Raw genomic sequence first — 14,705 nt, forward strand, 5'->3', positions numbered from 1 at the left:
ATACATCCACACAAAAAGGAGGACTAAGGAGAATCTCCATCCTTTACTGGATGCAGGGGGAAACTTAGTTACAAGAGATGAGGAAAAGGCGGAGGTGCTCAATGCCTTCTTTGCCTCAGTCTTTAGCGGCAATACCGGTTGTTCTCTGGATACTCAGTACCCTGAGCTGGTGGAAGGGGATGAGGAGCAGGATGTGGCCCTCACTATCCATGAAGAACTGGTTGGTGACCTGCTACGGCACTTAGATGTGCACAAGTCGATGGGGCCGGATGGGATCCACCCAAGGGTACTGAGAGAACTGGCAAAGGAGCTGGCCAAGCCACTGTCCATCATTTATCAGCAATCCTGGCTATCGGGGGAGGTCCCAGTCGACTGGCGGCTAGCAAATGTGACGCCCATCTACAAGAAGGGCCGGAGGGCAGACCGGGGAAACTACAGGCCTGTCAGTTTGACCTCAGTGCCAGGGAAGCTCATGGAGCAGATCCTCTTGAGAGTCATCACGCAGCACTTGCAGGGCAAGCAGGCAATCAGGCCCAGTCAGCATGGGTTTATGAAAGGCAGGTCCTGCTTGACGAACCTGATCTCCTTCTATGACAAAGTGACGCGCTGGGTGGACGAGGGAAAGGCTGTGGATGTGGTCTACCTTGACTTCAGCAAGGCTTTTGACACCGTCTCCCACAGCATTCTCCTCAAGAAACTGGCTGCTTGTGGCTTGGACTGGCGCACGCTTCGTTGGGTTAGAAACTGTCTGGATAGCCGGGCCCAAAGAGTCGTGGTGAATGGAGCCAAGTCCAGTTGGAGGCCAGTCACTAGTGGCGTCCCCCAGGGCTCGGTGCTGGGGCCGGTCCTCTTTAATATCTTCATCGATGATCTGGACGAGGGCATTGAGTGCACCCTCAGTAAGTTTGCAGATGACACCAAGCTATGCGCATGTGTCGATCTGCTTGAGGGTAGGAAAGCTCTGCAGGAGGATCTGGATAGGCTGCACCGATGGGCTGAGGTCAGCTGCATGAAGTTTAACAAGGCCAAGTGCCGGGTCCTGCACCTGGGGCGCAATAACCCCAAGCAGAGCTATAGGCTGGGAGAGGAATGGTTGGAGAGCTGCCAGGCAGAGAAGGACCTGGGAGTGATGGTGGATAGTCGGCTGAATATGAGCCAGCAGTGTGCTCAGGTGGCCAAGAAGGCCAACGGCATCCTGGCTTGTATCAGGAACAGTGTGACCAGCAGGGCTAGGGAGGTGATCGTCCCCCTGTACTCGGCTCTGGTGAGGCCGCACCTCGAGTACTGTGTTCAGATTTGGGCCCCTCGCTACAAGAAGGACATCGAGGTGCTTGAGCGAGTCCAGAGAAGGGCGACGAAGCTGGTGAGGGGCCTGGAGAACAAGTCCCACGAGGAGCGGCTGAGGGAGCTGGGCTTGTTCAGCCTGGAGAAAAGGAGGCTCAGGGGCGACCTTATCACTTTCTTAGTTAGGTACCTCAAGGGAGGCTGTAGTGAGGTGGGGGTTGGTTTGTTCTCCCACGTGCCTGGTGACAGGACGAGGGGGAATGGGCTTAAGTTGAGCCAGGGGAGTTTTAGGTTAGATGTTAGGAAGAACTTCTTTACTGAAAGGGTTGTGAGGCATTGGAACAGGCTGCCCAGGGAAGTGGTGGAGTCACCATCCCTGGAAGTCTTCAAAAGACGTTTAGATGTAGAGCTTAGGGATATGGTTTAGTGGGGACTGCTAGCGTTAGGTCAGAGGTTGGACTCGATGATCTTGAGGTCTCTTCCAACCTAGAAATTCTGTGATTCTGTGAAAACAGCACTGGGTGTTCAGGTGGGGGTAGTGAAGCAGCAAAACGGATGTCTTGTGTTAAGGAATTTCACAGAGTCTGGTTTAACTCAAGGATGTTCACCCAACACCCCCTCCTGCTTCCTCCCTTATCAAGGCCATTAAATTTTACAACCTTTTCTCCCCAGCAGATTCTCCAAATTCCTCAAAGACAATGAACAAACCCCCACTAATTTATCACAATCCCCCCTTTTTCTTTTTCTAACATATTTTGTTCATTGAATTTTTGAAATATTTGCTTGCTGAGCATCAAAATTTTTGAAATATTTGCTTGCTGAGCATCAAAGTTTCTGTGTCGTTCTCCTCCTGCTCAAGAGATTCATACTTAGCATGCACAAGCGTAAGATGAGCTGCCTCTATTCGGCTTTTCACAATTGTGATTACTCGATTGAATATACATGGTCCAAAAGTCAGTGTTAATATAAGTAACAACAAGAACCCCGCTATGGTTGATAGCAGGGTTGTAAGCCAAGGTGAGTAATTAAACCAGGATTCATACCAATTCTGACTAGCCTCATTTTCCCTTTTGCATTTTTCTAATCCTTCCCGCTATTTAGTCACTGTATCTCTTACCACCCCAGTATGATCTGCATATACACAACATTCTTCACATAGGGCTGCACACAGTCCTCCTTGTTGTAAGAAAATCAAATCCAACTCTCTACGGTTTTGGAGTACCACTTCGGATAATGACCTAACCGATTTTTCCAGAGCTGTTATTGACTACTCTATACGGGCCAGATCCTCATTTACGGCAATGCGTAGAGAAGTAAATTCCTGGCTTTGTTTTATCAGGGAAGCAAGTCCAGTTCCTGCACCTGCAGCCCTGAGAGCCATTAGTGTGGCTAAGGTGACAGCCGTAATAGGTTCCCTTCTTTGTAAATGATATTCTGCTACAGTATGTTGGGTGTACATATACTCTTCAGTGTGGTATAGAATCCTTGGTATAATGACCACCTGTACACAAAAATCATGAGATGTGCTGTTGCAGGAAGCACGGTCGAAAGCACGACAGACACACCGTAGAGTCAGATCATGCTCCATTTTATTGCCCGAATAGCCTAACTTTTATAGAGAACTTAACAGGGGTGGACAGTGTTTCACACAAGATTATTGGTCAAAAGCACTCAGACAAACAGCTACAAGAAAACAACCCCACCTGCAAGAAAACAACCCCCTTGTGATTAGCAGTCACATAGACCTTGTCCTTGAGGCCAGCTACTGGTAACAATATTTTCCTGAATTCCTCAATTGGGCGATGTGGGAACACTGTCATGGGAACTTCTCATAGTTGCCCTGGTAGCTTGGTTTGCTCAGCTACAGCAAGCCATGGGATTTTTGCTGTTTCAAGAAATCCCTCAACAATTCCCCCTTCTTCTTTTGAGCAAACCAAGCCTGACACAGCAGTTTTACAAGTAACTCTTTAGCTATACTTACAACACACAACGATGATTACCACCACCATAAACCAAATCCTTAATCCCCTTGTGATTAAACCCAGCAACCATCTACACTTTGTTTCAAACAAGTCAGTGAACCATTGATTGAAAGGATTGATACCATATTGAATCTTTCTCATGTGCTCTTTCAGGAAAGTAATGGATTTGTGAATTGACACATTATGATCAAAAAGGTTTAAACAGTACATTCCCTTAAAGTCCTCACACCCATTCCTTTGAGCCAAAAGCAAGATGTCAATAGCAGCTTGATCCTGTAAAAGCAGATGTTGCAGACTATTTTGATCTGGTAACATCTCCTCAAGTATCTCTGTCGTGGCATAGGCTTGCCTCTCGGCCCAGCATACCAATTTTTCTAAGTTGTTACATGCGGCCGCAGATGCCACTCCAGGCACTGAAATTGCTAATGCCGCTCTAGCTGCAACCCCACACAATTCAACATTATCATCGCAATCCAATGCAAGCAATGTCCATTTATGTCTGGTGATCTCACGCAACTGTAACAAGCTAGGAGCAAATACAATGAGTTTATCTATGTAACATGGACATCTGATAGCATTTGCAGGGATACCTTGCCAGGCCCCATCCCCACAAATCAGAAGCACATCAGGAGGTAAGGCCAAAGCTGTACAATTGTTCCAAACACTGTAGTTGTTACCCCTTGTCTCCATGCTACAAACCCCTAAACCCTGCTTAGCAGCGTCATTGCAATCACAGGTGTTATTTGTGTCTTTGTACCAGTATGACCTTTTCCAGGTTCCTGTAGCAGGAATCATCTGATATCCACGGCTACGTTCACTTTTGTAGCCACCTTTCAGGTTGATACACATTTGACTACAGATACCAAGGTTTTGACATTCATCAATGTCTCCACAGTTTCTCTTGTCTATAAACTCAAACCCAGCTGGACAGTCACATTCATTTATGATGCATTCCTCCAGGGGCTCATCACCCCAGTCCTTGCAGTCTCTCTGCTGGTTACACACTTTATTGATATCTATGCATTCTCCACTTCTGCACTTGAATTTGCCAGGTCCAGAACACTGAATAACATTGTTACAGTTTGCTTCATCAGTGCCATACAGACAGTCTCTCACACCACTGCACTGCCTACTCCCATGGACACAGTTCCCATCTTCACATCTGAACTGGTCTGGCCTGCAGGTCCGAGAAGGGCAGTTAATTTCATCACTTCCATCCTTGCAATCAGGATCTCCATCACATCGCCACTTCTTGTGGATACATTCACCTGAGCCGCACTGCACCTCACTCGTAGCACACTTCACTGGAGGTGCAGGCTGGCGGCCACACTGCTCCAAAGATTCATCCGAGTGGTTGGAGCAGTCAGCATCATCATCACACACCCAGCTGATAGGGATGCAGGTAGAACTCTTGCACTGAAACTCATGAACACCACAGGTAGGAGGTGCACACTCCAACTCATCGCTACCATCACTGCAGTCATCTTGAACATTGCAGACAAAGCTTTTGGAAATACATTGCCCACTACTGCATGTGAATTCTGCTGCACTACAAGTCACAATGCCACAACTCTCTTCATCTTCTCCACTGTCGCAGTCCTTTTCACCATCACATTTCCAGGACACTGGGATACACTGGGTTGACTGAGGACCACACCTGATTTCATTTACCCGGCATGTTCTCGTATGACACAGCTCAGCACTCTCATCAGACCCATTTTCACAGTCCGGATCCCCATCACACTGCCATCTATTTGGCACACACTGACCACTGTTGCACACAAAGTCAGATTCAGCACACGTCTTCTTCACACAAGCACTCTCATCACTGCCATCTGAGCAGTCTTCACATTTTGCTCTAGCACCGTCGGCAGCAGTGCACAGGCCGGCGAGGGCGAGCAGCAGGCAGAGTGCCCCGCAGCGCGGCAGCGCCCGCCACCGCCCCACACCTGTGTCACTTATACTACTCCTATTACCCGTGCTGTTAGTGTCAGTGGCATCCTCCTGGTTCCGTTTCTGTCTTTGTCGCCCCTTACTCTCCCCCTTTTCTTTTTGCCACTGACCATTCACCACAAATGGATGAGACACATGATTACTAGTTAGGAAAGAGAGTGTAACGTCTGCTATACGGCTGCAGGCAGTGCCGGCTGCAACCTTAGAAGCTGTTTGTGAAACAGCCTGCCGGTGGTCATTTGGCAGTGTAATCTGCGTCTCTGCACTCCTGCCCTGCAATAGAGCTAAATCGTCATTAATAGTCTGTAGAATGTGGCAACCCCACGGAATGTTATCCAGAAACATAGTTATAACACCGATCTGGGGACGAATAGTCTTTTTTGCATTGCAAGATAACCCTCTTATACAAAGAATGCCAGAGAGAAGCAGCACAGCCGCCGCTGCCTCCATGGTTACGTCAGACAGGCTGCAGGGTCCTGATGTCCGCCCCTCTGCTCTGTGCCGACTCGCCACACGGTGAGGGTCGGCTGCCATTGTCCACTGACGCCTCTGGTCTCCCGTAGCAACTCGATCTCGGATGGCCCGTATCGCACCGCGATTCCGCGTCTCTCCGCGATTCCGCGTCTCACCGCAATTCCCTTTTCCGCGTCTCTCCGCGATTCCGCGTCTCACCGCGATTCCGCGTCTCTCCGCGATTCCTTTTTCCGCGTCTCTCCGCGATTCCACGTCCCGCCGCAACTCCGTTTCCCGCGGCCCTCCGCAAATTCCACGTCCCGCCGCAACTCTAATTCCCGCGGCCCTCCGCAAATTCCACGTCCCGCCGCAACTCCGTTTCCCGCGGCCCTCCGCAAATTCCACGTCCCGCCGCAACTCTAATTCCCGCGGCCCTCCGCAAATTCCACGTCCCGCCGCAACTCTAATTCCCGCGGCCCTCCGCAAATTCCACGTCCCGCCGCAACTCCGTTTCCCGCGGCCCTCCGCAAATTCCACGTCCCGCCGCAACTCTAATTCCCGCGGCCCTCCGCAATTCCACGTCCCGCCGCAAAACCCCGTTCCCCGCGGTTTTCCGCGTGTCTCAGCGGGAATACCACGCCTCACCGTGAGTCCTGTGTACCGTGTTTCTGGGCCGGTGTCCGGTCCGCTCAAGCGCCGGTCGGATGGGCGCTCCGAAGTCCCGACGGCGCGGCGAGGTCGCGGCGCCGCTGGTCCCGGCGCCGCTGGTCTCCTGGTCTACCTGCGTTCGGATGTGCCGGCGCCGCTGGTGTCCCGCTGCGCTGCGATGTTTGTCCCGGCGAAGCTGCGATGTTCCGTTCGGGTCCTGTTCAGGTCTCAGCCTGTTCGGGCGCCATATGTTGCAGGAAGCACGGTCGAAAGCACGACAGACACACCGTAGAGTCAGATCATGCTCCATTTTATTGCCCGAATAGCCTAACTTTTATAGAGAACTTAACAGGGGTGGACAGTGTTTCACACAAGATTATTGGTCAAAAGCACTCAGACAAACAGCTACAAGAAAACAACCCCACCTGCAAGAAAACAACCCCCTTGTGATTAGCAGTCACATAGACCTTGTCCTTGAGGCCAGCTACTGGTAACAATATTTTCCTGAATTCCTCAATTGGGCGATGTGGGAACACTGTCATGGGAACTTCTCATAGTTGCCCTGGTAGCTTGGTTTGCTCAGCTACAGCAAGCCATGGGATTTTTGCTGTTTCAAGAAATCCCTCAACAATGTGCTAAACAATTTTAAAGATAGGCAAGGAGTGATTCCCAGCGATGAACATACCCACCTAGTGTTATTTGCAGGAATTAACCATTTGTGTGTTTGGTCCATTTTTTCAGTGGCATGGCACAGATCATTTTTATCTCTTGGAACTGTGCCGATACATCTACCTTTTCCCGTAACTTGAGTCAAAGTTATCCCGATTTCCTGACCCCAACTGCACTTGGAAGGATTTGACTCATTTGAATATTCAGACCTCCCCATATCTCCTATAGCTTCATAATATGGGGGCTTAACACTTACACATAGCCAGCACCCTTCAGTTATTTCAGGATTAGTTTGATTTAGTACCTGGAAACTAGCATTTATAACTTTCCACATACTACTCTCGGGTACAACCCCTTTCTTTTTTCACAATGCTTAGAAGCAGTGTGGGAAAGGATAACTCTGTCGACTTATTAGAAAACACTGTAGTAGGTTAGGCAGTCCCAGGTATCTTTACAGTCTGGACAACCAAACCTTCCCCTAGTAACTCTTTATTAGGCCCGACTAGCTTGGAAGTCTCGGGTTTTTCCTTCTTTATTAGTATGAGTCCTCCCCTATCTGTTCCGTATTCGTAAAATCTGACATTTTTCCTAGTACCCAGCTAGTATCGTCCGAGTTTGTTATATTTATATATAGAACCTTGCAAATTTCTTTATTTCATTTTTTAATTTATTTTTAATTTATGTTTATTATTTTATTATTTTTTATTTTTTTTTATTTATTTATTTATTATTTTTATTTATTTTTTATTTATTTATACAGGAAGGTTCCTGTATACCCTATACCATGCCCTCGCCACCTGTAACGGGGATCCAATTGTCGGTTACAACCTTGCAGCCCATATCCCACTTGTAAGAATTTATCCCGACCAGCCCCGAGTGTCCAGTCTGTAGCAATGGTTTCACACACCCGGTATGCACAATAATACACGTTCAGGCATTTACAGTACCCCCTTCCCAGGTTAGAACTTGGGCAGAAATAAAATCCCATATATTCCCAGCATCGGGGCCTCGAGATCAGCTGACATAGTGTAGAAGTAAAGCTTGGCCCCCCCTGATGTTATCTGGGTTGCAATAACCTGTTGATCTTCGAATCGATTTAAAGTCCATTTAAAAGGTTGGTGGGGGTGGTGTTGAGTCGCTATGCAGGATGAAATTACTGCGAGAACCCCCAAATACCGATAGGAATGGCTGAGGCCCATTTCTTTCCCCACTTATTCACACCTCTGCCTCACTCGTCAGTTGGGTTGCAGCCAACTACGAGGTTTTAGTTCTTCTTGGCAGCAGTAGTGTTCTTCAGGGGAGAGCCTCTACCTTAACCCACGGTACCTATCGAGTTCGTCACAATGTAAGCTTCAGGTCTTTGTTTCCTGGAGCGATCTCCCACTTCTCGTCACAGATGTGTCCTTTAACACGGCTGGCATGTGTCCATCCTTTCTCCGCAGTCCGGATGGCTGTTTCTGTAGTAAGCAAAACAACATAGGGGCCTTCCCCATCATGGTGTTAAAAAAAAAGTCTCTTTTCAAGTCTTTATTAGAATTGAGGGTAATCAAGTGGCAATTCCAAGTCATATGGCATACCATATAGCAATTCGAAAGGAGAAATTCCTACATCAGTTCTGGGCTGCGTCCATATGTTTAACAGTGCAAGGGGTAAGCATTTTACCCAAGAAGCCTTAATTTCCAGCTTAAGTTTTGTTAGTTGTTTCTTAATTTCACCATTCATTCGCTCTACCTTTCCAGAAGAGGAGGGGTGCCAGGGGCTGTGAAAATCCCACTCAATCTCTAAGGCCTGCTTTAATCCTTGCAGTAAAGCTTTACACCCATTCAGTCACGTGGTCAATTAGGACAAACAAGTAACTCAGTAAAGTCTACCTGTATACTTTGGAAAGGTCAAAGCCCTGGCTCCCGTCCCCCTCTAGATAGGTTACAGAAGACCTTTTTATTTACCCTTTGACATATAGTACATCCTCTGCATGTGTGCTTCCCTAAAGTATATATTCCTACACAGACATGCTTTCTTAGAACAACATCACACATTGCTTGCACCTCCCAATGTTTCTTCTGATGTAAAACAGTTGATATTTGCCTCATTATCACTTTATTCAGCATTTCTCTCCCATCAGGGAGTATCCATTTTCCTTAAAATGATCCACATATTTGTAACTTTAATACCTCCTTGGGAGGTTGTAATTGCTCCAAAATCTTTTTTAGAATTTACCCAAATAGATAGGTGGCCCTATAAACCCCTGAGGTAAAATTGTCCACCTATATTGTTGCTTCCGCCCCCATTTCAGGGTCTTTCCAGTCAGAGGTGAATATACGTTTGCTCTCAGGGCCTGAGAGCACTCCATTAATAACACTGTTATCCCAGTCTAACAATTTACTATTTGAATGCCCAATATAATCATCAACTCCCTTCCCAACAAGTTAGTTTCCGCCTTGGATACATACAATAATTGCCCAGTGATCATTTTATCCCCTGGTCTCAGCTTAGTATTCCCCAAAAGTGGCACTGTTATCCCAGTACCTTCTACCCCCATCACATTTAGGGTTTCATTAGTTAATTTAATCCCTGAAGCTTTACAAGTCAGTAATGACTTAGCTGCCCCAGTGTATTGGGTTTGCTGGCAAGGTTCGGGGGGGTGTGAGGGGTGTGGGAGTGGGAAATTGCAGTGGCAGCCCCCGTGAGAAAAAAACAGAAGCCTCCCCGTGGAAGATAAGGGACAATTTCATCTGGCCCCAAAGGGGCCCACTGCTGCCCAGAGCCAAGCCATGAGCAATACAGTCCGTGCCTCTGTGAGAGCACATCCACGAAAACAAACAAACAAAGAAACAAACAAAAATCTGATGCTCAACAGCACTTGGGAGAGCGAGAAACCCCCCCCCCCCCGCAGACACCAAAGTCAGTGCAGAAGGAGTGGGAGGAGGCGCTCCAGGTGCTGGAGCCGAAGCCCCCCTGCGGCCGCTGGAGAGGCCCCTGGTGGAGCAGGCTGTTCCCCCCTCCCTGATCCTTGGGAAACTGAACAAACACCACAGCAAATATGCAAATATACCAAAACTTCTAGACTGTTACTTAGATAACGCCTACATCACCTTTCCCTGCTCATTCAATTTCAAACAGCTCTGTTAAATACTACATGCCGCAACTTTAACACCTTCAGCAACCCTGTTAACGCTTCCTTTATCTTTCTCCAGCCCGTACTTTTCTAATACCAGCACCAAAGGCTCAGTCAGAGTCCAACTTAATTCCATACCTTTTCCCTCCAAGATACTGAAACAACATATCAATCAATATACCATATTTCATCCCATTTTCCTTCTTTCCACAAAAACAACATTGAATGTAATACGGTGTTACAATTAATAGTTCCATTTAGGGGCCACTCCGCTCCATCCTCTAGTTTATAAAGTGGCCACCATTGATTACAATATTTGATAAGAGTTCTTTACTTTCTGTACCCTCTCACCTCACTATGTCCCTCCAATGTGTTAGTATACATCCTAGAGGGCTTTTCCTCGGGATTTCTTTGCTTTGAACTTTTCCTATTGTAATCTACAGTGGTTAATATTCCACTGTTTTCCTAGAAGCTCTTTACTAGTCAATCCCAATCCCTCCAAAATCCACAATATATAGATACACAAGTAAAATCAGACCACTGTAAATTAACTGCCTGTTGACAATTACACTGAGGACATTTAAACCTGATGAGCCGATAATATGCCTGGGCAAATTTTGTTCCCTTAGACATACACCTCAATGGCAGTTCTCATATTTACATATTAACATATAAATAAAAGAATAATTTAACAAAAATGCCCGGGCTTTTATATATACAATATACAATGTACAGTTATTATTCCAGTTAGAATTATTCCTCAGCAGCTGCAAACACTATGCCAGTTGCCATTAAAGCTCATTTACCCTCCTCCTGTCCTTTTCTTAAAATCTCGGACATCCCCAGAGTTAATGGGGATGACCACATATTCCATTCCTGGCTGGGGTCCCCCCATCGCTATTTCTCATAGGGGATATAATCCCTCCCTTAAAGCAGATTTCTGATTTCTTGCCCTGCTTGTGGTTACCGGCCCCTGTGTTTCATGATCTGATTCCGATTCTCCTGGATTAGCTAATTCGGGGAGTCCATTAAGGACGGGAGCCGTTGGTGCGGGCGGTGGAATATAGGGCGGGGGTGATGTCAGGACTTCTAAGTCCTTTCTCTTTTTATCCCGCCCTCCTTTTTCTTTTAGAGGATATAGATGCGTCCTCGTATCTGAATTTATCCAGAGGTGCGCATACTCACTTTCTTCCAGACTAAAGGGTTCCTTTGAGTTTACATAAATATTTAGGCCTGACAAACCCAATCTTCAAAAGACCCAAATACAGGCCAGTAAAGGTGGTCTCCTCGAATCTGTTTACCACCCCAAACCTCAACACAATAATGTATCATTTTTACTTTATTCCTTCCCCGCCTAAAAGGGGAATCCTGCCAATTTTTAATCATTAATCCCGGGGTAACCTAACATCAGACATTACCCCACCCATGGGACCAGAAGGCTTACTCTTCTTCTGTCCCATCTTCCGGAACACCTTCACACACACACGCATGGATCACTTCCCCCTTTTCGTGGCCCAGTCCCTCGCGGGATGTGGGAACCACACTACCGAGGGGTCCACACTCTCTTCGTCCGCAATTTGACGTCTTGTTTGTTGTGTTCCGGGATACCCAACCCCAACCGAACAGATCACCGGCCTACACTTACCCACCCCGTGGGTCTTCGTTCGGGCTTCGTGCACAAAGGTTGCCTGGGGTTTACCGATTTGCCTGTGTCTAATTTTGGGTTCGTCGGTGAAGGATTTGAATGAAAGTAGTCCTAGCGAAGGCCGCTGAAATCAGCAGGGCGCCCCCTCCGAAGGTCTTTCAATCAGATTGCCTTCATCCGAGTCACGGCACCAAATTGTTATAAGTTAGACCACACAATTTACTGGTCTATTGAAATTATTTTATTAATCAAGTAAGCAGACACAAACAAAACAGCGCTGGGCGGCTGGGGAGTCTCCGCTCCGCAACAGCACGCAACTTCCCTTTCCACTGTTGCTGTTTTATAGCAGTTGAATTCCGGCTTATCAGGACTTGTTGAACTGGCTGAGGCTGCGCAGTCTATTGTTGAGAGGGGGGTCGTTATTCCTCTGCTTCGTGTTCAGGTGGGGGTAGTGAAGCAGCAAAACGGATGTCTTGTGTTAAGGAATTTCACAGAGTCTGGTTTAACTCAAGGATGTTCACCCAACACCCCCTCCTGCTTCCTCCCTTATCAAGGCCATTAAATTTTACAACCTTTTCTCCCCAGCAGATTCTCCAAATTCCTCAAAGACAATGAACAAACCCCCACTAATTTATCACAAAATCTATTTAATCCCAGGTAATTCTGATAGTTTCTAATGAAAACTACAAAATTACCTGGAGACCACTGGGATACCACAGGAAATTTAGGAATGTGGAAGAAATATATACATGAAGGTTATAGATGTGAAAGGTGTGTGACTGCAATTCAAGAGGATGGCATGAATGCCAGTTTGTGGCAGGAGTTTAAATGGAAAAATGCTGCATGGGAGGATTAGTGTGAGGAAGACAGTGTGGTGTCATTTTGTAGCAGCAAAGGAGCTGATCTAACAGCTGATGGTTAGACTTGATGATCTTAAAGGTCTTTTCCAACCTAAATGATTCTAGAATTCTAAATGATTCTAAGAATTACATTAGATAGATAAAAAAAAAAAAATCTCTTTTACAGAAGTATTCAAAGTTTGCAGGCAACAGTTAATCTCAAAAAAAACAATACATTTGCACCCAATATTTTCTCACAGTAAGTTTTGAAAATATGAGGATGGATGACCACATATGGTGCTCAGCAGCAACTAAAGGCAGAAAAAAGCAGCACAGAGTCCTCACCAGTCCATATGCCTTATTAGAGCAAGGTAGACCTATGAATATTTCAGGCTGTGACACCAACCAAGGGGCTATTTTAAATAACTCCCATTTAAATAGCCCCCATTTTGAGGACAATTAGTTTGGAATGGAAGACAGTGTTTTTCAGGCCCTGGAATAAATTTAGAATAATTTGATTTGCCAAAAATAATATCCATTTAATTTTTTTTTTTTTTTCCCAAAAATGCTATTCCAGAATAGGAAGACATATTACAGAAAAAAAAAAAAAAAAAAGAAAAAAAAAAAAAAAAGTCTGATCTTCTCCAACTTTCTATCATCTGACATGATTGCAGTTATCGACCTGGAGCAATAAGTCACTCTTCACAGCTTTTACATGTTCATTGTGTTATATATGGTGTGGTAATTCGTGTCCAGAAAATGGTTGATATTAATATAGAAGGGGGAGATGTGGGAGTGTGGCCATGGGGATTGGAAAGCCCTGTGGTTGAGATAACATTAGACTCTTAACGATGAGGCCATCAGGAATGTAAAAGAGTTTAGAGGGAACAAAGAAGGGTGATTCAGGAGACTCCATGCAGTCTCAGGGTTTCTTGTTCTCCAGCTGGTTCTCTTGTTCTCCAGCCATTAAGGCATGGATGTTTCTGGGTGTTTGCTGTTGTTGTTACATTCAAAGTTGTTTGACCAATTAAAAGTTGTTTTGAAAAGAACTGCTGTGGAGAGAAGGGTATAAGAGGGGAGCCTGCCCTCAAAAGAAAGAAAAAAAAAGGCAACATGATAAAGTTCATGCTTAAAGCTCCTTCAATAAAGAAGCAGGAAAAAGAAGTAAAGAGGAACAGGCTGGCAGAATGGAGACCACGATGGGAACAGGCACTTTGATTGCCTCATGTTTGGACAGACTCAGCAAACTGCTCAGAGAAGCTTGTACAAAAGGCGCTGGAAATGGGCGCACCGGATCTGGGAAGAAGCTCAAGCTGAGAGAAGCGGACCCGCACAAACAACTGCCCCTCGCTGGTAAGCAGTTGCGCATTATGGGGAATCCTTAGGAACAAAGACTGTCCTGGTAATCTTACAGCTTATTCTCCTTATTAACAATTGGACAGTTTATGAGCCTGAAATATGGGACCAAACTGAGGTCAAGGTGTGGGACTCTGCAACTAAAAACGACAAGGTTGCAGTGGAATTGCTTGGCACCTGGCGAGCAGTCTCTGAGGCCTTAAAGAGGCATGTGGGACCACAGTCAGAAACGTGTGGCTTGCCAGATAGTGAGGGAGCTGCAGGCTCCTTTACTGATCCGACCTCTACTCCATGAGCCCCTCTGCTGCTACAGCCATCAAAGGCCTTTGCTGTTACGCCCCCTGTTGACCTGAATGTGCCTTTTGACCCAGGCCTCATTGGCCTTGAAAAGGAGATGGATATGCTTTTCTTCGATCTGATACATAAGGCCTGAAGATCGAGTTGCTTGACAACTTAAAGCGAGACATATTGTTCAAAAGGAATGGAAAATGGAGACTTGTATGTAATCAAGAAAAGGAATGGAAAATGGAGGCTGTTAAAGGATTGTTTGTTACCTTTTCTGATTGTACATATGTATAGGCATACTTGGGTTTAGTATGTAAAGCAAAGTTCTGTATATTTAGAATGTTTGATGTTCGTGTGTGCGTGTTGGTGGAGCGTAGACTCCTTGCACACTCAGCGCTGTTTACTTGCCTTTTATACCTTTTAGAAATATTTGTTTTATAAATATTACAAAATTCAGATTGAGTTGAGACCTCATT

At 46.2% G+C, this 14,705-nt stretch overlaps 1 protein-coding gene across 1 annotated transcript in view; it reads right to left on the bottom strand.

Moving 5' to 3' along the window:
- The window catches only part of LOC309889474 (very low-density lipoprotein receptor-like), a gene marked incomplete at both ends in the record, with an annotated part of 519,757 nt that extends 514,559 nt beyond the window's left edge, over positions 1-5,198 (bottom strand). The window contains one exon of the mRNA XM_082782328.1: positions 4,444-5,198. Within this exon, the coding sequence (XP_082638454.1) occupies positions 4,444-5,198 (755 nt within the window). The remainder of the gene's footprint in view (positions 1-4,443) is intronic.
- Positions 5,199-14,705: the final 9,507 nt, after the last annotated feature.

This window comes from Aythya marila, assembly GCF_965140915.1.
Source record: "Aythya marila genome assembly, chromosome: W".
Lineage (NCBI taxonomy): Eukaryota > Metazoa > Chordata > Aves > Anseriformes > Anatidae > Aythya > Aythya marila.